Source organism: Callorhinus ursinus, unplaced genomic scaffold (assembly GCF_003265705.2).
Source record: "Callorhinus ursinus isolate GAN/ISIS: 27379988/994484 unplaced genomic scaffold, GSC_fseal_2.0 scaffold18, whole genome shotgun sequence".
NCBI classification, from domain to species: domain Eukaryota; kingdom Metazoa; phylum Chordata; class Mammalia; order Carnivora; family Otariidae; genus Callorhinus; species Callorhinus ursinus.
Window position 1 is genome coordinate 32,582,532 of NW_027397080.1, and position 18,436 is coordinate 32,600,967.

The 18,436-nt window shown below is 57.2% G+C and overlaps 2 protein-coding genes across 5 annotated transcripts; both read right to left on the reverse strand.

The window, feature by feature from the left end:
* Positions 1–1,287: 1,287 nt before the first annotated feature.
* On the reverse strand, positions 1,288–8,714 carry ZBTB48 (zinc finger and BTB domain containing 48). Of its 4 annotated transcripts, none has more exons than XM_025856108.2 (11): positions 8,588–8,714; positions 7,380–8,072; positions 6,667–6,908; positions 4,435–4,546; positions 3,739–3,831; positions 3,260–3,346; positions 2,959–3,113; positions 2,476–2,612; positions 2,239–2,403; positions 1,733–1,821; positions 1,288–1,647 (listed from the first exon to the last, which is right to left on the reverse strand). In XM_025856108.2, the coding sequence occupies exons 2-11, from the start codon at positions 8,067–8,069 to the stop codon at positions 1,351–1,353; spliced, it is 2,067 nt and encodes a 688-aa protein (XP_025711893.1). In that variant the 5' UTR covers positions 8,070–8,072; positions 8,588–8,714; the 3' UTR covers positions 1,288–1,350. The 4 variants fall into 4 exon arrangements, with proteins under 4 accessions (XP_025711893.1, XP_025711894.1, XP_025711895.1 ...); XM_025856109.2 differs by having other exon boundaries at positions 8,582–8,714; XM_025856110.2 differs by having other exon boundaries at positions 8,667–8,703.
* Positions 8,715–8,907: 193 nt separating this feature from the next.
* TAS1R1 (taste 1 receptor member 1) lies at positions 8,908–18,033 on the reverse strand. Its single transcript, XM_025855888.2, is given in 8 exon segments — positions 8,908–10,179; positions 11,153–11,273; positions 11,562–11,702; positions 11,704–11,775; positions 12,606–13,358; positions 15,719–15,972; positions 15,975–16,024; positions 17,843–18,033. Coding segments are annotated over 8 exon segments (2,685 nt in total). The 3' UTR covers positions 8,908–9,076.
* Positions 18,034–18,436: the final 403 nt, after the last annotated feature.

Consider the following 18,436-nt stretch of genomic DNA (forward strand, 5'->3'; position numbering starts at 1 on the left):
TGCCCCAGCGGTCAAGGAATAAAAGGAAAGATGTTTAGATGGGTTCTGAGTCTAAAAGAGATCATCGTCCTCCTCAGACTCCAGGAGGAATTTGGCATCGCATGGGGCTGGTGTTTCAGGAATGTCCCAGTGATGGGATTTAGGTAGTGCCTGACTTAAGCTCTTGATCACGACCATCACTACCCAATTCAGAATTTGCTCTGTGCCAAGCACTGAGCAGGGACCCTATGCTCCAGGTAGGGCGGTTGTAAACTGTGTGCAGTCCTTAACACCCATTCCCTCCCCCTGAATCTGGGGAGTGACGCTCTGGTGACTACCTAGACCAACACAGCCTGGCAAAGGTGACACTGACTTGAAGCCTGTGTCATAAAAAGGCCTCACAACTTTGGCCCGTTGGAACATCTGTCCTTGGCAGCCAGCCACCATGCTGGGAGGAAGCCTGTGGAGAGGGGCCTAGGCCCACAGCCAGCACGATCTTGCCAGGCATGGACCCCCACCCTCCAGCCTCCAGGGAAATCCTAGGGTGGTTTGCCATCCAGCCGTAGGTAACTGCAACAGTCTTTGTCCACAAAATGCGTACTGTTACTAGCTCCATTAAAAATGAGGAAATGAAGCAATCACTTGGTTGGGTCACAGTGCTATAAATAAGGCTGAGAAGGAATTTGGGTGCCAGCACCCACGCAATCTTCCTCCATGATCTAGCACCCGGCCCTGCTGTCCCTGTGGCTGCTGAACCCGGGGACCAGCAGGGCCTCCTGTCATTCTAAACCTGGCCTGGCCTGAACTCCAGGCCCCCTGGACAAACAAAGCAAGTTAGGACCCTCCCAAGGGAAGGATCCTGTCTGTGGTCCTCTGCCAGCCAGGGTCCAGAGCTTGCTTAACCACAAGCCCTTCCCTCAGGCTCCCCAGTGGGATCTGCTGCACACTAGCAAGGCAGAGTCAAGCGAGCAAGGTCATCATCAGGGGCCCTGGCCACTCGGTTCTGACTCCAGAGATTTAGTAAGGAATTCTACCCCCACCAGCTGGCAGCACCACAGCTGTGAAACAGGAATGCCCCCACTCCCCATTCTAGAACGCTGACAGGGACCAGACATGGAGGGGAGCACCTGGGCGTCTCGCTCTGCTGAGGTCTTCCCAACAAGGTGGGGAAGCTGCTGGCTGAGCAGCATCCTGAGGTGCAGAGATGGCCAGGCAGGGACCGTTTCTTCTAGAGGACATGATGGGAAAGCAGCACACTCCTGGAGACTGAGACCAGTTACTAGGGAACAACCAGATAGCCTGAAACGCTGGAGTCCAAAGACGTGTGGTTTATTGGGGGCTGGGGCCAAGTGGGCTGTGGCGGCAGGGCAGCTACGTGTCACAGTCCTCGGGGATGGCCGCCGTGATGATGAGTGAGGGTTCCATGACGCCTGGGCTCACCAAGCTCTCCTCCGCACAGAGTCTCTGGCCAGGGAGCTGGGAGGTCAGGCCGCCCTGGGCCAGGGACGCCACGATGACCTCAGCCGAGCCCACCTCCAGCTCGGCGGGGGGCTGGAGTGCTACCACCACCATCTTCTCGTCCTCAATGACCAGGTTCCGGAGCTTCCGCTGCCGTGGATTGTAGTTCTCTACCCGGTCGTGGATCTCCATGTGCCTCCGGAGGTGGGCCTGGGGGGCAAGGGGACTCAGGGCTGGGCCAGGAGGGGCACAGGGCCAGAGGGGGCAGGAGGAGGGACTCTGGCCCCAGGCCTACCTGCCGGGTGAACTTGTAGCCGCACTCCGTGCACTCGAACTTCCGGACCCCCTTGTGCCTCCTCACGTGCACGCGCAGCTGCTCCACGGCTGAGGGAGGGGAGGGGGAGGGAGGGAGGGAGGGAGGGAGGGAGGAAGGGAAGAAGGAAAGGAGGGAGGGGGGGGAGGGGAGGAGAGGGGAGGGACCCCAGCGTCAGGAGAGGCAGGAAGTGGGCAGAAGGTGCCGGGGTGAGAGGAGGTCCTGGGGTGTGCGGCTGCTACACAGGCCCCGCCGGGCTCCAGTGGCACCCCAAGGGCACTTCTGCACAGGACCCTCCGGAGCCTCCACCCCCACCTCGCAGCAGCTCCAAGATTCTCTGGCAAGAAGGTTTCATGCCAAGGAGGAGCGCATAAAAGCCACTGCTACACCTGACCTCTCCCCGCGGAGACTCTCCAGCCCCGGTCAGCTCCCCACGGGGCGTGCCCAGGGAAGCGTGAGGGACGAGGGCCTTCCGCAAGCCCAGGTACCTTTGAAGGTCTTCCCGCAGATCTGGCAGAAGTGGGGCCGGCCCTCCTGGTGGCGGCTGGCCACATGCCTCAGCAGGGGCCCCTTCTCCGTGAAGCGCTGCTCACAGAACTCACAGCTGAAGGGCCTCTCACCCGTGTGCGTGCGGTTGTGCTTGTCCAGGCTGGCTGTGGGGACAAGGCGGGGGCTCAGTCACCGGGCTTCGGCCCCAGGACTGGGAGAGGACGGGCCTGCCTCACCTTGGGTGCGGAAGGTCTTCCCACAGAGGTGGCACTGGAAGGGCTTCTCGCCTGTGTGCGTGCGCAGGTGCATGTTGAGATTAGCCTTCTGGGTGAAGGCATGGCTACAGAACTCACAGACGTACGGCCTCTCGTTCCTGTCCGGGTCGGGGACACAGACACCATCACCAAGGGATGTGGCCCCCTTCGCTCTGCCACTGACCCGAGGAAACCTGACGCGTGGGACCAGCCCCAGGCTAAGACCAGCTGTGCGGAGGAAGGACTAGGGCCGTGCCAGGAAAGGGGCACCAGCTTCATCCCAGGAGCCGCAGGACACTAAGACTCTCCCCCGGCTTTCTGCCTGGCAAACTCACTCATCTCTCAGGTGCCATTACCAGAGAGGCTACAGTCCCACACACGCCTCAGCAAACTGTCTTCCAGGCCCACTCCCTGGCCTGGAACCAGCAGCAGGACCAGCCCTGGGGAAAGACCACCAGTCCGCACCTGTGCTTGGCTTTGATGTGCATCTGTAGGCCATTTCGGCTCGAGGCCCTGTGCCCACACTCCTCACACACGAACAGCTTCTCCCCACGGTGCTTGAAAGCCTCGTGCAACTGCAGTTCCGTCCGGGACAGGAAGCACTTGGCACAGGTGGGACACTATGAGGCAGACGGAGCAAGACCAGGGTGAGGGCAGGGTGGGGCTCCCTGGTCCTCTGCACGACAGAAACCATGCAGCCTGCCTGGCTATGACCACCTCCTCGCTACTGCCAGTTCCCAGCCCCCAAGCACAGCCTGGCACTTACAGCGTGGGGTTTGGGGGCTCCATGTAGTTTGATCAGGTGGCTCTGCAAGTCCTTCTTCTGCATGAACTGCTGGGAGCAGGAGGAGCACTGGAAAATAGGGCCGAGGTCACCTCTTAGGCCACCCACACCAATGGGACACCCCAACTGCCCCCAGGCTGTGGAGGCAGGAACCCAAGGGCAGGGCCCAGCCCACGATGCCAGGAGGTTCCGTGACCTGGCAGAAAGGATGCTCCAGGGAGGGGCCCCCAGTGCCATGACCACAGGGACGCTAAGCCTGCCCTCCATGGAAAGAAACAAGGACCCAGCAAGGGCCAGTGTCCCTGCCTGAAGGTAGGGGACACTAGATGGGTAGGGAAGGCTGGGCATCTTGACAGCTAGCAAGGAGGAGGCGCCTAACATCATCCCACGTACAGGGCTTGGCAGGAGAGATCCTGGGGTTGCCCCCCCACCCACGGCCCTGGGGACAGGCCAAGCCTGACCTTGTAGGGCATCTCCCCCGTGTGGGACACCATGTGGACCCGCAGCTCCATCCTCCGGCGGAAGGTCTCCTGGCACACGGAGCACGTGAAGACCTGGCAGTGTGAGGGGCAAGCAGGGCCGGCATCAGGGGGGGGCCTCTGCCTGCGACGGCAGCCTCTGCCCGGGCTTCCACTCGCTGCTGGGAGGAGTCTGCCCGAGGGGGGGGACGCTAGGGTGGGAGAGGGCAACACGTGACCTGCCTGTCCTGACCCTGACCAAAGCTGAGCACTGCAAACCCACCGTGCCAGGCTCGGGGCAGGGGCCGAGAGATCTCCCGCGCAGCCCCCATCCCTGGCAACAGGCCTCTAGGAAGAGGAGGGTGGAGTTTAGCTGGCCATGTCACATGGCCCAGCCCGTGTGGTGGGGGCAGGTGGCCAGGTGGCCTTTCTCAGCAGCCATCCCCCACCAAGACACCCCTTCTCCAGAGTCCAGGGGCCCATGCAGGCAAGCCCAAAATGCTTCCCACAAAGTCCCTCCTGATCTTGGGACCGATGTCCCCACCTGTAATACTAGGGAGTGGACTCGATGGCATCCAAGGACACTCCAGCTCTCGAGTTTACAGTCCTAAGACAGTCTCCTGAGGGCCCCTCTCAGATGGCAGGAAGACAAAGGCCACCGTGCCCCTGCCCACAAATCCTGGGCCAACCCACAAGTACCTGTTCCGAGCGGTTCATGCAATTCCGCGCTTCATGCTCCACGAGGTTCTCCTTCCGAAAGTAACACTTTCCACATTTGGGACACTCGAAGGGTTTCTCCCCAGTGTGTTTCCTGCCAGGAAAAGCCACAGAGGGTGTGGGGCCTGAGCGACTTCCCACCGCTCCCGCACCAACAGTGCTGGGCTGCAGAGAGGAAGAGCGGTCCTAAGGCCAGCCATGGCTCCCCACGTGGCTTGTTCAGACATGGCTGATGAAGCCGCACAGGTGGACCCAGAAACCCTCCTCCTCATGGGAGCCTGCACAGCTGCATATGGGAGGGGCCGCCCCAAAGCCACACAGGCCCAGCTTGCTAGCATCTCGGCAAAGACAGAAGTAATCCCTGGGTCCTGACTCCCTGGAGAAACCACCCAGTCCGCCTCAACTTCTGTGCGCTTTCCCATCAAAACCGTACCCAGAACCTGACCACTTCACCTGGCCTCCACTGCTACCGCCTAGTGTAGCCGGACCATCCCCTGCCCTGCTGCCTGAGCCTCCTGCCTCGTCTCGTGCTCCACACCTGCCTCCAACAGAGTGAACCTCAGCAGCCAGAGCGACCCTTAGATATAGTCAGAACTCAGTGCCTCTTTGCTCCCAACCCTGCAACACTGCCCATTTCACCCTGAGAAAAGGCTGGAGCCTATGAGGCATAGTCAGCCGGCCCCTTACATCGGGGCCTTGATCCCCAGGTCTGGCTCCCTGATGTTCGCCAACCCACTGGCTCACCCTAGGGCCTCTGCTCTGGCCCTCATCAACCCACAACACTCCCCCCCAGCCATTCACTTGGTAAAGGTCCTCACCGCCTTTGAGTCTGCTCCAAATTCCTTTCTTTAAAACTGCCACCCTAACCTACTCCAAACTCCCCAACTTCTAGGCAGGGCTCTCCCTCTGCTTTCTTCTGTGGCACTTCCCATCTTCCACCACACGGTCAAGTTGCCATCTGTCAGTTCCAGTCTGTGCGGCCCTGCTGAGAGGCAGGCTCCCTGAGGCCTCTGCTTTATTCACTAAGGTACCTCAAGCACCCAGAACAGTTTTGTCAGCCGCCTAGCAGAATGAATGAGCTAAATGCACCTTGACCTCAGAGCACCTGAGCGGCACCAGAAGAGCTCTTACTAGTTCTCAGAAGCCAGACGTTTCTCTCATCCTCTGCCCCTCCACTGACTGTCCTCAACCCAACGACCTCACGAGGGCGTCACCCCCTCCCAGTTCTCAGAGCCAGCCCAGCAACCTGCGGCCCAAGGTAGGGATGGGGACGGTGCCTGCACCCGAGCCTCATGCTGGGGGAGCATCAGGCAGATGCAGACCACCCCAGGGGGCCTCCCACACTGGCACTTCCTCAGACCCCACTGGCCGCAGCTACCCTGAGCTGCCCCAAAGCAGGGTGAGCAAACATCACCCAGCAACGACTCCAGCCCATCACTGCCAGCTTCCCAGAGCGTCACGCTGAGAAAGCGTGTGTGGCCCAACCTGGCTTGGCAAGAAATCAGGCTAGTGACGACTTGGACTATGAAATGGCAGGTCTGGAAAACATGTTTCCTAATTGCCCCCCCCCCCCCGGAGGCCTTGTAGAGACCTGGAGTGGCGCTGTCATGAAAACTGTGACCATGGGTCTGTGCTGAGTCAGCAGCCAGGGCCCCCCTATAGCTACTGAGCACTTGAAATGTGGCTACTGCATCTAAGAAACTGAACTCTTTTTTACTTTTCCTTTAAGTTAGCATAGCTTCGTATGGCATCTCGTTACCTTTTCAGACAATGTAGGTTTAACAAATGATCCCTTACGCTCCACTGATACCCTGGGGTTACCATTTCCCCAGAAAATCACAGGAGGCACCAACCCTAAAGACCGACATCTTGGCCCCAAGTCCACATTGCCAGGCTTTATAAATGCAGCACAAAGCCATGGGTTTCTCCCATCCCCTTGGCAGAAGGCAGCTACAGGCCAAGGTCCCCAGTGAGTGGAACTTGCTGACAAGGTGTCCACAAACCCACTCAGAGTAGGAGAGGGAGAAAGAAGAAACCTGACCCAAGGCCACGTTCTCACTCCCTGATGATGAGAAGCAGGTCGACATCAGGCACTGCGTGCGTCTGTGATGGAGCCCCCAGCCCCCACATGGCCCAGAAGAGGGGAGTGCAGGCCCCTCCCCCAACAAGGGAATAGCGGACAGGAAAAGAAAATAAAAAAAACAGACCATTTACCTGTTGTGGACTTTTAGATAATATTTGCTGAGGAACTTTTTATGACATGTGGGGCATTCAACTGGCACCGCTGTACCTTTTCTGTTCTCAGCGGGCTCGGCTGCCAGGGAACCTGCACTCAGGGCTGGCTCAGCAGCACACGGCTTTCTGATCATGTTTGACTTCCTCCTGGTCGGCAAGGTCTCAGTCTCTGAAACGTAATCACCATCCCCGTCGTCCTCAACTTGAACCACCACTTCCCACTAGAGCAGAAAAGGCAGCAGGAAGCGAGGTCACCAAATTAATCGGTGGGAGTTCTGGGGACAGACACACAGGGCAGCCAGCTCCATCCAGTTCCATCCCAAGGCCCAACCCACACACATCCCCAGATGATTTCCTTTATTGGTGACTACTCCAAATGGTGCCCCATTTGGAGGGCAGTGGCTCTATCTGTGGGGAGCTGGAAGTTTGGCCGGATCTCACTACCCTTGGGAAACACCTGTAACCCTGAGGCCAGCTATCCAACCCCAAAAGGCTGCCAATCCTCGACAGCTGTGACTCACAGAAAGGTCAGCCTGAGGCTGCAGGATGGAGCCGGGTTCTAGATTTGGAGAAAACCTACTGCAGACCCACGTAACAAAGATTCTACCTTGGGGTCCAGATTATCCCAGAAAAGTGTCAGTCTCTCCCCAGTGACTCCCACCTCCCCATTCCCAGCACCCTGGGCACAGTACCTCATTATTCCCGCCCTGCAGCTGGACACCTTCAGCCTCAAAGGGCCTTGGGGGCACTTTGCAATCCTCAGGCTCCTTATCCTCTCGGGGACAAAGCTTCAAGGCCTGCTTGAATTTCCCACGGTGGAAGGAGGGGCTCTCACTCTGGGCAGGGAGACCAAGCTGGGGCTTCTCGGGGCTGTGACTGCCACTGATGTCCTGATCCCTGGGGACCTGACCCAGTGTCTTCGAAACTTCCTCTTCCTCCAAGCCTGCTGGCTCCTTGAGGTGGCTGTTCACGTTCTGGGGTGCAGGTTTCCCCAGCCCACTCTGGCCACTCGGTGCCTGCCCCACTGAGGTTTTGGGTTTGAAACTCTGGCACAGCTCCACAGCCTCTGGCACTCGCAACTCCCTGGCTGCCAAGAGCACCTGATCCCGGTTTCCTGAGGTGAGAGCAAGGTGACCAGTATAGAAAAAGTCCAACAGGAGACCAAAGATCTCGGCGAAGCCGGCAGGGAGGACAACACTGCCCCCTGAGCCATCCCCATAGAGGCTCTGGAAGAAGTGGCTGCAGCAGGCTAGGACACTCCAGTGTGCCTTGAACACCAGGCCCCCCACATCCAGGGTGGCATCGCAGTACTGGCCCTTCTCCCGCTGCTTGTTGAGCTCCTGCAGGACCCTCACACTGTGCTGAATGAAGGAGCCATCCATGGTCTGTCCAGGGGAGAGGAAGGCAGAAGTGACACACGGGCCAACCCAACCCAGGAGTAGCAAGGGAAAACCCCAGCACTGGGGAGAGGGAAAGGGGAGGTGCCCTCTACTCAAACAGCCACATTTATCTCAAGGAGGGTTTGGGTCAAGGTTAGAGAGTGCCAGCTGAGCCAGAAATGGAGTGAACGCCTCCCTGGGGATGGAGGCCCGGTGAGCAGCCCGTAATGGATAAGCCAGAGAGAGTGGGGGGCAGAAGCATGGCTTGGCGGGGGACAGGACAGGGGCGTGAAGGGGCGCGGGTGGAAGGAACCAGTGCAGGAAAAGAGACGGAGGATCAGCGCGAACTGACCGGCCTGGCACGGCGAGAGGACCCGTGGCAGGGGAGGGCTGCGGCTGCGGACAGGTGAGCAGAATCCACGCCGCGCCTACACGTCCCGGGAGGCCGGACGGAAGGCGGCCCCAGCGGCCCGCAGCCCTTCCCTCCCTCGCCCTGTTCCCCCCGACCTCCTCACCCGAACCCGTGCTCCCCGCGTCGGCTCCACCGACCCCGGACCCCGTCGTCTCCACAGCCCCCCTAACCAACTGCCCGGACCGTACGTGCCCGCCGGACCGCACGGAGACGCCACCGCCGCCGCCGCCGCCGCCGCCGCCGCCGGACGTGACGTCAGGGCGCGCCGGACGCGGCGAAAGACTCGGAGGCGCAGGGCCTCTAGCCCCGCCCCCGGAGCGGGGCCAGGCAGAGAACAGCCAATGGGATGGGGAGAGGGGGCCTGGCCCAGTTCTCTCAGCGTTGGGCTCGCCTCCCGGAGTTGCTAGGCAACGCCAAGCTGGGCGCGGACTCTTTCCCCGCTGGGCCGGGTCCCCGGGTTCCGGCTGCGGTTGACCCCGCGGCGCCCTCAGCCTGGAGGAGGTAGCGCCCCACCCTCGTCCCAGACAGCAAGCGCAGCCAGGACGCACATTTCACCGCTTTATTGGCAGCCCGGAGGCCGGGCTGGACTCCCGTGAGCTTACACTGTCCGAGCCAAGACTGAGGAGTCCAAAGGCCTCCCGGACAGCGCAGGGCGCGCGCGCCTCGCTCGACCCTCGACCCTCGACCCTCGACCCTCGACCCTTGGGGCAGAGGAGGTGTCAGACCCGCCCCCCACCCCCGGGCGTGGCCCTGCCCGCCTCAGCGGTCCGGTGGAGCCGCAGCGGCTCGTGTAGTCCTGGATGGAGGCCTGGAAGTGCTCGGTGCTGTTGAGATCTGGGCGGCACAGGATCACGTAGCACTTGGGGAGGAAATACCCGCTGAAGCCGCCGCTCAGGCTGCTCAGTGCCGCCAGCACGTTGACTGCGGGCAGGTCCTTGCCCTGGTAGACGCTGGCCGTGGTGAAGAAGCCAATCCAGGACACGAAGTTGAGGAGCGGACTGAAGGTGACGGATTTGGCCTCGTTGTAGTTCCCTGGCAGGTCCTTGCCCAGGTAGCTGCAGCCAAAGGCGCTGGCGGACAGGAGGCCGTTGTAGGCGAAAACCAACATGAAGCCCAGGGAGTTGGCCTCTGTGCAATCAAGCACCACCAGCTGAGGGAAGCGCTGGTATTCCCTGGTGGGCAGTGGGGTCCACACCATAAGCCAAGTTAGACAGATGAGCAGCTGGGCCATTGAGCTGATGACCACAAATACTCTGGGACCATGGTTTTGGACCCAGGCATGGTAGAAGGTGGGTACCTTGGCAGAAAACTTGAAGATGAAGACCAGCTGGAAGGAGCGGGTTGTCAGGCAGGACAGGAAGATGGCAAAACCGAGGGCAAAGAGGCCTTGGCGCAGCAAGCATGTGGGCAGGGTGGGCTCCCCAAAAAAGCCACAGAGCCCACTGCTGCCCCCTGCCAGGGAGCCCAGCATGAAGAAGCACAGCCTGCCCCCAGTTGACCTCACCACGGGGGTGTCTAAGTGCCAGGCAAACAGGCCAGCAGTGCCAGCCAGCAGCAGCAGCAGCAGCAACGTATTAGCTGCCAACAGCACCCAAGAGATAGGGTCATGCCAAGTCAAAAACACCACGGTGCGTGGGAAGCAGGTTTCACTTCCCTCGGGTGCCCATTCTTCTTTCCCACAAGGCTGGCAGCTGTGGAGATCTGGAAGGAAAGGCAGAAGGCTCCTGAGAGCTAGATGAGCAGAGCAGGAATGAGGAAGGGAGGCCACGCAGGCCTGCAAGGTGCTGGGAGGGCTATACCACAGGAGCTGGGTGCCTCTGGGCACGGTGAGATGGGGGTAGCCCTGAGTGGGATCCCGAGGCCAAGTGTTTCCTCAAGATGCCCGTATGAATTACAGAATCTGGAGATGCTTGGGTAGGTTCTGTGTGGCTCATGATCCCTTGGGCTTGCAAACCAAGAGGTCCTTAGGGGAAGGCCTTACTCTGGTGACTCTGCCACATGCCAGTGAGGCTGTGATCCAATAGGAACAATCAGCCCTGAAGGAAGGGCATTTTCATTTCTCCCCAGCACTTCCCTTAACCAAATCCACCTTCCTCTGCTGCCACTGTGGTTTCTCTGACTCTAAGAACAGAAGAGATGCATTCCCATGGCCACAGAGATAGTAAAAGGAAAGAATGTGGCTCATGGAGTCCAACTCTGGGCTGAGCCCTTAGCTACCCCAATTTGCTCTCTGATCTTGACCTTGCATCACTGAGTATGTTATTTTTTCAGCTGCAGATACAATAATATCTGCATTCAGGCCAAGCTGTTCAAGGTGCTGGCTGTCTTTGGCATGGTCAATAGAAGGGACTTCACACAGATAGCATGGGAGAGTACAAGGGAACATAGCTACATCTGTTTGCATAAAAACGTTGAATTTAGAATAAAATTGCCCCTGTAGGAACTGGGCTGGGAGCTCTCTAGTAAAAGACATAGTGGGTCTGAGGATTTCAACTGGTTGTTTCTGCTTCCTCAGAATTCAGTCTGGCAGCAGGTATTCTCCAACCTGTACCTAACTGGCAGCGAAGTGAGCAAGGCCCTGGTTGTGCACATGTGTGGCCCAAGGGGGATCCCCTCATCTTCTCTGCAGACCCTAGGAGTGCCCAGGCATTTGCCCACTCACTTGGTCACTCACCACTCTTGTTGAGGAGGGTCCCGGCCTCACAGGGCACACACTCAAAGCAACAGTGGTGGAAACCCACAATGACTTGCTGGTGTCCTTCAAGACAGTCGCTGGAGCACACAGACTCGGGCACCTGCAAGAAGCCACGGGTGTTCTGTAACCAAATGGACTGGCTCAAGTCGAGGGATGCTCACGTGGAATGGGAAACAACCTCTGTACATCTGCTTTCACAGCTCACTCCCAGGGCAGAGCCCCTGGTTTCGTCAACCTGCAGCAGCCGGCCATCTGCGTGCTGCCCAGGGAGCTGGATAGAGCCACGTTGGCCTGGTACCTGGGCCCCCCCTCCTGCTCGTCCACAGTATCCTCAGGCTCCGGGCTACCCGTAAGGCAGTCCCCTTGTGAGTGACCATGTCCCTGTTACCTGGTTGTCCTTCCCGTGCCACCGGATTTTGGTTTTATTTACGTCCGGCTGAACTGGAGGCCACGTGGAGGAGCCGATGACCCTGAAGTTCCACTTGGGGCCACTCCAGTCCCAGGCAATTATGTCATAGCTGCTGAGGGGGGTCCCCATTGTCATTAAATATCACAGTATCCCCCTGTAGAAGGAAATTCACTTTGCGGATCTGCTCCAGAAGCTGAAATAAACAGGGACCAGGGAGCTGCCATAGATGAAAAGGTCTGTTCCTCCTCAACTGCCCAGACCTGGAAGGCTCAGGAAGCAAGTGCCTGGGGCCTTGTGCTTCTATTTAGGTGGTTTCAGTCCATCTGGAAATTCAGAGCCCTCCTTCCCCTCCAAGGAAGCCCCTCAACCCTCCCAACTAGCCTCCTGAAAGGAAGCTTTTTTTTTTTTTAAGATTTTATTTATTTATTTGACAGAGAGAGACAGCGAGAGAGGGAACATAAGCAGGGGGAGTGGGAGAGGGAGAAGCAGGCTTCCCACCAAGCCGGGAGCCTGATGTGGGGCTCAATCCCAGGACCCTGGGATCACGACCTGAGCTGAAGGCAGTTGCTTAACGACTGAGCTACCCAGGCACCCCCTGAGAGGAAGCTTCTAACGAAGGACCCCTTTACAGTGATTTTTAAAGATTTTATTTATTTATTTATTTTGAGAGAGAGAGAGAGCATGAGAGGGGGGAGGGTCCGAGGGAGAAGGAGACTCCCTGCTGAGCAGGGAGCCCGATGAGGGACTCAATCCCGGGACTCCAGGATCATGACCTGAGCCGAAGGCAGTCGCTTAACCAACTGAGCCACCCAGGCGCCCTACAGTGATTTTTAGTTCTGGATCTGAAGCATGGTGAGTGGGAGGGGCTGAGGTTCAGAGAAGTGAAGCCTAAAAGAGGGGATCAGCCCTCTGATCAGTGGTCTTTGTCCCCCACTCCTAGCACTTAGTTGGCCAGAGAGTAATCACTCTGCTTGCCTCAGGAAAGCACCCCATTTCAGGGTGCCAGGGGCTGGTCTACCTTACCTGCCAGGGGTAGACTCGGTCTCTGGAACAGGCTCCGGAGGCACAGCCCAGGAGCTGGTGGAGGCCATGGGCCACTGCGTAGACAGCCCGGTAGGTGTTGTAGGCAGAGCTCATGGAGAATGCTCCAAGCGTGGGCATCTGCTGTGTCGTGAAACCCCGACACTCTCTGCAGAGTTGGTTGCTGCTGCACCAGGAGCCCCTGGAGCGAGGCCCATGGGCCCCCTTATCTGCCTGGACATAGGCCTCTTCAAACTCCTTCAGGCCAGGAACAAGCCGCTGCTGGATGGCCACGCCCAGCACTGTGCCAATCCCGGGCACGCTGCTGATGTGTCTGGAGATGGCCCAGTCCTCTGAGGCGATCCACACCTTGGCAGTCAGGTTGGCCAGCACCACGGACTCGAAGAACACCCCGGCCAGCTGCCTGCTGGAGAAAATGACCACCACGGTGGTCCTCGCTCGGGCCAGGTGGTGCATCATGCTCTGCATCCTCTCATTCCTCGGGCGGGCAGAGAAGGGTATGATGTCCTTGAAGGCAATGCAGATGCCCTGCTGGGTGGCCTGCTCCTCCAGTGCCTGCACCCCCAGCTGCCCGTAGTCACCGTCACTGCCCACTGGTGAGATCCAGACCCACCCAAACCTCTGCAGCAGCAGCACTATGATCTCCACCTGGTGCTTATCGCCGGGGATGGTGCGCAGAAAGGAGGGGTAATACCGCTTCACTCCGAGCATCACACTGCTGGCCTCGTAGCTGATCTGCGGGGGTTCAGTTCAGCAAGTTCAGCAGCATCAGTCTCAACTCAGGGCCCCCCCCACTTCTGCCCCTTTACTGGGCATAGAGGACCCAGGGAGGAGGGACACCTGGTCTCTGCCCCGGCCCTCAAGGAGAGCTCTACTGGACGTAGGAGGCTGACAAGGTACATCTGGAGAAGAGGCAGAAACCCAAGGGGGTTTCTGAGAGAGGAAGGGGAAAGGAACAAAAGCAGCACAGAGTGAGTGCAATGTGAGTGATATGACCCAGGAGGTCATATGCGGATGCCCGTGCCAGGAGAAGGAGCACAAAATTAGGTGTGTCTGGTCAGATCAGGAGGCCTTAAATGTCATGCTCAGAGACTTGGTCTTTATCTGTAGGCCATGGGGAGCCCCTAAATGTTTAGGCAGAGAAGTGATATGTTATGACTTGTATTTTAGGAGTGTATCTCTGATTTCAGTGAGGAATGTGTTAGAAAAGGCTCAAGACCAGAGTCGAGGAGAACCCCTAGAAGGCTGATGGAATTGTCTAGATGAGAGAGAGCTTGGTGGTCTGAGTTAGAGCTGTGGCAGTGATGATGGAGAAGAGGGGATGGACTGGGCAGCATTTAGAAAGTAAAAGCAGAGGCCATGGTGATGGGCTAACTGTGGGGGTGGGGGGGCAGAGAAACATGGGTAGGCCTGCCAGGTTCCTGACTTGAGTAGAGAGGCAGGTGGGCAGGAGGGGGGATGCAGGAAGAAAAGAGACTCCAGTTGTCTAGGGAGGTAAGCTGTTTGGGGCCTGCTCGGTCCATGCAGTGGAGACCCTGGATGAGCATCCAGAAAGGAGGCTCAGAACTTAGAACACAGGACAGAAGCTAGAGAACGGGAAATTGAGCCATGGAGGGGCTCATGGCCTGTGTAGGGGCTCTGAATGAATTGCCCCAAGATACGCCACTTTGGCATGTGGGTTAATTTCCAGTTGGAAATAATTAAGGCACAAAAGACTCAGGAGGAAACGTTTGACATTTCCCCTAACTGCCTAAAAGAATTTAGATAGCTGACCTGCTCCAGGTTAGGGAACTGTCACCATAGATAACTACAATGTAACAGGAGCTTGGTGTGGTGGGCAGGGGGGATCTTAGCAAAGTCTGATTTATTAAAATTCCTCTCTATGTCCCATTGTTTCTGGATGGCCTGGCAAACATTTGTTTACTAAACATTTGCTCTCTTTTCTCTTCCTGTGAATTGTCTTCCTCTCCTTTGAAGTCCTAAACCCCTACCAGCTTCTCCTTAGTTCAGAATAGCATATAAGCCTCATTTTGCCTGTCTTTGAAGCTCTCACGTTTATGTGGATTCCCTATTCATATGTAATCTTGGCTTTCTCCTGTTAATCTGTCTCTTGTCAATTTAATATTTAGACCAGCCAGAAGAATCTGGAAGAGTAGAGGAAATTTTTTATTCCCAACACCTGCCTGGGAAAGGGAGCATCCTGTACTCTGGGAATCACCCACCTTTTCAGAAGAGGTGGGGAAGAGATTCTCTAAAGGAGACTGAGGAGGAGGAGGAGGGGCCAGAAGTGAGAGGGGGCAGGTCATAAATGCTGAGGAAAGAATGTCACTGAAGTACTGGTCGGGAATGTCACAGAGTTGTCATGTCAGGTAAAAAGAGGCTGAGAAGCATTTGTTGGATTTGGAGACCTAGAAAGCCCTCCAGATCACAACCAGAGCAGGAGTGGTGGGGCAGCAGCCAGGGCAGGGGGTTGAGAAGCAAATGACAAGATGGAGAAGCAAACAGGACTAGAGGGCTCTGCAGGTAAGTTTCCATGGAAAGCGGGCAGAGGGAAGACAGTGCTGGGAGCAGGGGTGCCTGAAAGATGGGGAGGGATAAGGCTAGCGGTGGAGGAGGAAGCCTAGGAGAGGCTGATAAGCAGAGGAGGGGGCGAGGCCCAGGGGGACAGCACTCTGAGTGGGAGACCACACCTCTGAGCCTGAGCCCAGAGGGAGGGGAGGAAGGCAGGAAGGAGGAAGGAGGGCAGGGGAGAAGTGGAGAAGTCTGTGGGGTGGGACACAAAGGGTGTTCCATTCTTCACAAAGAAGACAGAATTGTGGGAGGAGTGTGAAGGGCAGCAGTTTCAAAGGAGAATGGGTTTTCTCAGGAGCACTGAGGCAAGGAGGTTTGGATGCAGCATTTGGGGAGGAAGAAATGCCGGAGTGGGGACTGCGATGTGGCAGGGCCCCCTGCAATGTGACTCATGAGCGGTGACCACCCAGGAGATCCAGGGAGCCAGACTGGCCTTGGGGCCCAGTGATTCCTGCCCACCATTCCCAGCCCGCACTGGACTTGCCAGAAGGGGAGACAGACACACAGTTGGGGCCCCAGTTTGCCAGGGGCACCAGAAAGGGGCTCAGCAGGGCTGCAGTGGTGGCAGCATGGTTGGTGGTGTCGGGTCCAATCACCACCAGGGCAGCAGGGGAGTAGTGGGCAGGGTTTGCTTGGATCTCGATGTGATGCGTCCCCAGTGTGGAGAGCACATTTAGTGTGGCATACACGTTGGCTGACTCTGAGCACAGGTCATACAGCTGGTACCCCAGGGTGACGTTAGGCAGCAGGGTCGTGGAATTGTTGATCTCCTCAATGCAAACCTCATGGCCTGGAAGAGGTGGTAGCCATGGCCGTTGAAGCTGTTGGGTCTGTGGAAAAAGCCAAGCTGAGAGCCAAGAAGGGCAAGGCCTTGCTGCAACCCTCTTTGGAGGGTAGAAAGGAAACTCTGAGGTCATCTGTCCAGCCCCCACAACCATGACCTCAGTGTGGGCCCGGTACCATATACACACGGTTGTGTTAACAGGCCTTTGGGTTGGGGGGGGGGACAAGTTGGAGAAACCACATCCCATGCCTTCCTGGATAAGCATATTAGCATTGAAAGCCGGATGAAGTCCTATATCAGAGACACGTGCTGTATTAGTGTTCTTTAGAGAAACAAAACCAATTGGATATATATAAAGAAAGAGGTTATTTTAAGGAATTGGCTCACGTGATTTTGGGGCTGGCAAGTCTGACGTTTGCAGGGCAGGCTGGAAATTCCCTCAATGGTTGATGCTGCAGTCTTGAGTCTGAAGGCAGAATTCCTTCCTTTTTAGGGGACCTCAAATCTTTTCTCTTAATGTCTTCAACTGTTTGGATGAGGCCCACCCACACAATGGAAAGTAAGCTGATTTACTCACCCTATTGATTTAAATGTTAACCTTCACAGCAACATCTAGACAGGTGTTTGGCCAAACAACTGGGCACCATACCCTAGCCAGGCTGACACAAAAAGTTAACCACACACCTGTTTAACCTTGTTTAACTAGTGCTTCTCACCAGGACACTCATGAATGTAGTGAGCACCTGTGTTCCTCACTGCCTCTCAGGAACTGCTGGCTGGATCTCAACAGGGACATGGTTCAGCTCTGCTTGAAGAGTGTGCAAGCACATTCCACTTTCCAGCCTCTATGCCTGTTGGAAGGGTCTTCCATCATTTCTTTTTTTTTTTTTAAGACTTTATTTATCTGACAGAGAGAGACACAGCAAGAGAGGGAACACAAGCAAGGGGAGTGGGAGAGGGAGAAGCAGGCTTCCCGCTGAGCAGGGAGCCCGAAGTGGGGCTCGATCCCAGGACCCTGGGATCATGACCTGAGCCGAAGGCAGAGGCCCAACGGCTGAGCCACCCAGGCACCCCTCTTCCATCATTTCTATCACTTCTGTCTTTAAGTCCCTCAGAGGAAACTCAGTGCCTCCCACCATGACACCTTCTCCAGAAGTGGGTGTCCATGTGTCTCCTCTTCCCCAAATCTTCTCTTCCCAGGGTCCTATCTGTAGCTCTTGGGGCCAGTCTTCATGCACTAGGCTTTCCAGAACCTTCCTCCTGTGTGAATCTCAGATGTGCGTCATGTTTAAGGCATCCTGCCACTGAGTCCCGATCCATCCTCGAGCCTTCCCAAATCTGCAACTTGCACAGACGGCAAACAACTTATCTTCTTTAGGAGAAAAGCAGATGTTTTTCTCTACCAAGACTGTCAACTTCACGAAGGCAAGGCACCAATCTAAGATATCTTTGCTAAGCTCCTAAAGCATCTACTGCTGTTTGCCTTCCCTCTCTTCCTCATGGAAAACCACGCTTGCCATCCGGAGACTTGGGAGTTTGAACCTGGAGACGAGTAGGGAGGGCACAGAAGCCAGGAGAACCATGCTTGCTTAATCCTGGCCACCTCCTTGTGTCACAAAGCCTGGAAACAACTGGAGTGGAATTACAATACAAAGCACTCTAACAGCCAGGACAAAATAACGTATTGCACAGTGCAACATGAGCAGAAGTCCCAGGGAAGGTCCAGCCAGGGCTTGAAGGTGGTGACCGTAGGATGGGGAGGGACTAGAGGTGGTTCAAGAGGCAGCCCCAGAGGCAGAAAGGGCATGGTCTTCACCAAGGAGGGCAGGCAGAGGTCCTTATAGGCATAGGACCCCTCACTTACCTGTCACAGAGAGTCACTGTGGGCCTGCGTCTCACCCCTGGACAGTGAGAGTGCACAGGGAACAGACCTGCGATGAGGTAATCCCCAGGGTGGCTGAAGTCGGGAGACAGCTCTGTGTTGTGGCAGCTGAGGGCCCAGCAGCAGGAGAGGGAGAGCTGCAGGCTGGCTAGGTGAGCTGCCAGGAGTGACATGCTGGCCAGATGGTCCTGTGCCTGGCATGGCCAAGCAGAGCCCTCTGACCAGGTTGGCTGTTTAAATAGAAGAGACAGCAGCTGCGCAGATGCTTACCAACTTCATGCCTGTGCCAGGGGTGGGGCTGAAACCCAGTTGTAGGAACCAGGCTGCTTGCCTTGACCTTCTGGGCCTGTGGTCCTACTCAGGAACTGGGCAGGGGGAAGGCACAGATGCAAACCAGGTGGCAGCCGCTGACCCCTCCTCTGCATGGTTGTGGCTTCTGTCCTTGCTCTGGTGCCTGTGACTTCACCTGGCTCAGAAAGGGAGCCCCAGGGGCACCTGGCTGGCTCAGTGGGTTAAACAACTGAATCTGGATCTTGGCGCAGGTCTTGATCTCAGGGTCTTGAGTTAAAGCCCCAC